This window comes from Bison bison, unplaced genomic scaffold (assembly GCF_000754665.1).
Source record: "Bison bison bison isolate TAMUID 2011002044 unplaced genomic scaffold, Bison_UMD1.0 scf7180017864038, whole genome shotgun sequence".
Lineage (NCBI taxonomy): Eukaryota > Metazoa > Chordata > Mammalia > Artiodactyla > Bovidae > Bison > Bison bison.
This window is the reverse complement of record NW_011494610.1, coordinates 4,690,332-4,695,271: the sequence shown is the minus strand read 5'-3', so window position 1 is coordinate 4,695,271 and position 4,940 is coordinate 4,690,332. Positions and strand designations below refer to the sequence as shown.

Genomic DNA, 4,940 nt, shown 5'->3' with positions numbered 1-4,940 from the left:
GTCTCTTTCCAGAGACAGAGGTGGTCTCCCCAGCCCAGCCTGGGACTTCTCCAGAGGATGCCCGGCCCACAAAGAACAAACCCAGCCCTTCTGTCACCTGCTGGCCCCACACGCTCGTCTTCTCCCACCTCCCCTCGCCCACTCTGCCTGGCCACTTGGCCTTTACTGCGGTGTCTGACCATCCAGCCCCATTCCCAGGTCAGGAGCAAGCTCTTCTAACTCCACCCGAGACACTGCTCCCCAGGTCCTCCCAGGGCTGGCTCTGCCCCAGCGTCCCCTCCCCTGAGAAGCCCTCCTGGGTCCCTCCAGCTAGCGTTGACCCCCCACCCCCCACCCCAGTCATTTCCCATTGGCCACCTAGTTCTGTTTCCATCACAACACTCATCACGGCCTGAAATGATCTGTGTATTTACTTAGAGGCTGTGTCCCCCACTAGAACGTCTCCTCTATGAGGACAGCACTGGCTCTGTCTGGTCCTCCGCTGTGCCTCCAGGCCTGGCCCAGTCCCACACGTGGTAATGTTGGATGAATGAATGAATGAGAGCTCCCTCAGGACTCCTCCTTCTCATTCCCACCATTGGAGCCCCTTTCTCAAACAGCTTCCTCTTCCTAAGTAGACATATAGACCCTAAGAGGCAGAATCACTAGATCCCACCATGCTCTAGAACTCACAGACCTAACACCGAAATTTTTAAAAATCAGCTTTTTCGTGAGGGTAATACGAGACTGAGTGAAAAGTAGCTTTATATTCCAGAAGCAGGACTTTGGCGCCTGTTTGATCTATGAACCTTACCAGAGACTCTAGCAGGCAGAACTGTTACCCGCACCCCCATCAGGCTGGACAACCCTAAGACCAAAGGCTCAGGGCAAGTGTGCCCCTCCCTTCTTGAGCAAATTCAGCATCTGAGCCTCCCCAGGGTCCTCTGGCCCTCTGTGTACAAGCAGCCTGCACAAAGCAACTTTTTCTCTCCTCTTCATACTTGTCTCTGAGACCGGACAACTTTCCATGCAGGAGGCTGAGGCTTTGACTCACGGCTGATACAGATCACGAGAGAAAAAGTGAGGAATTGCTAATTGGGGGAGCTTTCAGCTGGAGGGAAAGCGAGGAGGGTTGAAAAAAAAATTCTGCAAGAAAAGAGGTGATTACAGACGTGGGGTTTCACAAGCGCTCTCCAGGGTTTGCAGGATGAGAGGAAGGCTCCCGTGCCTCCATCACTATTCTTGCCAAACGGAATGTCGTTTTCCCTCTTGTCTTTAGTGGCAAAGATGAAGCAGCATAGCTGAAAAGCTGTGGCACTAAAAGCCATCTTCCTCCTCCAAGGGATTCTGGCAGGCTCTGCCTAAGGAGACGAGTTCCAATTTTAGGTGAAGTTAAAAACACTCTTAACGCTTTAAAGTCAGATCATGTTTTTTCAAACACAGGTGTACCCTAGTTTTCCAAAACTTGAGCTGAGAAACGATAGTTTGCCCCAGAGATAAATGCGTGGAGTGACGATTTGCGTTTGTGAAAGAATTTTTGTTAGGAAGGTGCCCCTCTCAGATGTGGAAACCTCCGTGGCTCCTGTGACACACTGCTTCACACCCACGCGGGGCTGTGTGTATATGTGTGCAGCCGCGTGTGTTTCCGCTGAACATGCCCGTAGCATGGATGGACACTCGGGCGTCAGAAGTGGATCTCCATTTGGGATTGACAGGCTTGGCTGGCTGATCTCCATTTGGAGTTGACAGGCTTGGCTGGCTGATCTCCATTTGGAGTTGACAGGCTTGGCTGGCACCACTGCACCCATGGGTGACGGAGCTGGGGTGGCGGGGGAGTGAGGGTGAATCTTAAAAGCGAAGTATTGGAACTTCCCTGGCAATCCAGTGGTCAAGACCCTGCACTCTCAATGTGGGCAGCCCAGGTTCCATCCCTGGTCGGGGAACTAGATCCCCCATGCCGCAAATAAGACCTGGTGCAGTCCGAGTAAAAAGAAAAACCATAACATCCAAGTATTGTAGACTACTACACTACTTTTCCCCAGATCAGCGTAATTCTGGAGAGCTCTATTGCTGTCATCTAGGGATGTCAAACTCAAGCGCCTACAGTGACCAGGAAGGAAACACACATAAGGGAAGTAAAGTGGGCGTCAGGAAGACAATAAGGAGGGGTGGGGACGACAGTGGATTGTAGCAGGCCTGCCCTGCCTACGGAGGGACAGGCGTTTCTCAGCTGGAATTTGAAGCGAAGGTTGCCAGATAATCTGATTTTCCCCAAAAAACATATATGAATTTTTAAATGAAATGTCTCCATTTTTCAAAATCTTCTCCAAGCCAGGCAAAATATTTGTAAACCAAATGCAGCCCATGAGCTATGACTGCATAAGCAATCTGATTCTAATGGCACAAACCCTTAGCTTTGAGGACGGGGAAGGAAGAAGTCTGTGTAAGCTGAGATTTTGACCTGTTTCCTGGATGTGCCCTCATCGGATTGGCCTCACCAACAGGAAATGTACTTATTTGTTGAGCATTTCTTGGAGCGTTTATGTCGCTGAATACAGAGGTTCAGAAATGAGTAGAGCATGTTCTTCCCCCAGAGAGCAAGCAGTCTACTGAAGGAACCAGGCTTGCACACAGATCCTTCTAAAACAGGTGGCAAGTGTGGTGACAGTAAATGGGGGTGGGTGGGGATGACACTTGATTTAGCTGGAAGAGCCAAGGAGGGCTTCCTGGAGGAGTGAGCAAGCCTGTCCAATTCAGTCCTGGGTCCTCAAGATGACGTTTGCTACCACACGAGCAAAACATGTCGCTTTTGTGACAATTGTGCATTTTTTGGACATTGCCTCTGATTTATGGCAAGTGATATATTTTCCACTCATGGAATGAATACAGGCGGTCCCTTTGAGTTTAATACTTGTAATAGCAGTAAACAGTGGGAGTTCCCTGGTTGCACAGTGGTTAGGATTCCACGCTTTCATTGCCATGGCCTGGGTTTGATCCCTGGTCAGGAAACTGAGACCCCAGAAGCCACATGGTGCAGCCAAAAAATAAAATAAAACAGAATAATAAAGTAATAAAAAAAATAGTAGACAGGAAGTATTGAGTACCTACCATGTCCCACATACTGTGTTCAGTGGTCTTGGGTATGTAATTCCCTGAATCTTCTCAGTAATCCTATAAAGTAGATCGTATGGTTATACCCATTTTGCAGATGAGGACATTCAACAGCAAAATCTACGCTCATAACCACCACAGCAGAGCCCCTCCTCACACTATGGACATGGGGGGCAGGATAATTCTGTTGTGGGATCTGACCATAGGACTTTTAGCAGCATCCTTGCTCGATGCCAGTAGCATCCCCTAGTCATGACAATCAAAAATGCCTCCAGACATTGCCGTCTGTCCCCCGGTGACAAAATCAGGCCTGGTTGAGAACCCCTGGTCCACACTAAACTACTTTTCCAAGCTAAATAAATATCCCCCAAAGTTGGACAAACTTAAAACGTTAAGTAAATAACAGTACCAATGTAGGCTGTCAGCTCTGTGGGGCTGGGGGCCACAGCTGATTATATGCATGGCTGCAAACTCCCAGTGCTTGAAGCCACTCCTGGCTTACAGTAGTACTCAGTGCATTTTTATGGTGTAAAAAATGTGGATATGGAGGAATGGTAAAGTTTAGGAGATGCTGAACAATAGAGTGGCTCTTCTGACTCTTGAGTATCTTCCCTCAAGCTGCTGTAACAGAGTATCTAGACCAGGAGGCTTAAATAACAGACGTTGGTTGCTCTCCATCTGGGGGGCTGGGAGTCTGAGATCAGGTCAGGTTCTGACGAGGGCTGTCTTCCTAACTTGCAGGTTGGCTGCCTTCTTACCAGGCCCTGACTCGGTGGAGAGAAAGGAGACCCTGCTGTCTCTTCCTCTCCTTATCAGGGCACTACTCTCACCCTGGGGGCTCCACCCTCCTGACCTCATCTACGCCTGATGACCTCCCAAAGACCTCACCTCTTAACACCATCCACTTGGAGGTTAGGGCTTCCCTCTGTGAATCTGGGGAAACGCAATGCGGTCCATATCAGCAATTAGCTGCAGGATCCACATTGTCCCCAGAGACTCGGGAGTCACTGAGGCTCTTTCCTCCCTTCTCCCCCCAACCCCAGGCCAGAGAGGGATGTGAAAGCTCAAAATGACCCTCCTACCGGGAGACAATTCTGATTACGACTACAGCGCTCTGAGCTGCACGTCGGATGCCTCCTTCCATCCAGCCTTCTTCCCCCAAAGCCAATCACTCAAAGGCGTCTTCTACCGCCGGGCCCAGCGGCTGCGGCCGCAGGACGAGCCCCGCCAAGGCGGCCAGCCCGAGGACCGCAGGCGGCAGATCATCATCAACGTGGGCGGCATCAAGTACTCGCTGCCCTGGACCACGCTGGAGGAGTTCCCACTGACGCGGCTGGGCCAGCTCAAGGCCTGCACCAACTTCGACGACATCCTCAACGTGTGCGACGACTATGACGTCACCTGCAACGAGTTCTTCTTCGACCGCAACCCGGGCGCCTTCGGCACCATCCTGACCTTCCTGCGGGCGGGCAAGCTGCGGCTGCTGCGGGAGATGTGCGCCCTGTCCTTCCAGGAGGAGCTGCTCTACTGGGGCATCGCCGAGGACCACCTGGACGGCTGCTGCAAGCGCCGCTACCTGCAGAAGATCCAGGAGTTCGCCGAGACGGTGGAGCGGGAGGACGAGGAAGACGTACTGGACAGCGAAGACCCCGACAGCGAGGGCCCCGCGGAGGAAGAGGGCCGCCTGGGCCGCTGCATGCGGCGGCTGCGCGACATGGTAGAAAGGCCGCACTCGGGGCTGCCCGGCAAGGTGTTCGCCTTCCTGTCGGTGCTCTTTGTCACGGTCACAGCTGTCAACCTCTCCATCAGCACGCTGCCCAGCCTGAGGGAGGAGGAGGAGCAGGGAGGGG

General features: G+C 52.1%; 1 protein-coding gene across 1 annotated transcript in view; it reads left to right on the top strand.

The window, feature by feature from the left end:
• The first annotated feature begins 3,023 nt into the window (after positions 1-3,023).
• Positions 3,024-4,940, top strand: part of KCNG1 (potassium voltage-gated channel, subfamily G, member 1) — a 6,287-nt gene continuing 4,370 nt past the window's right edge. The window contains exon 1 of the mRNA XM_010835125.1: positions 3,024-4,933. Within this exon, the coding sequence (XP_010833427.1) occupies positions 4,160-4,933 (774 nt within the window). The 5' untranslated portion in view covers positions 3,024-4,159. The remainder of the gene's footprint in view (positions 4,934-4,940) is intronic.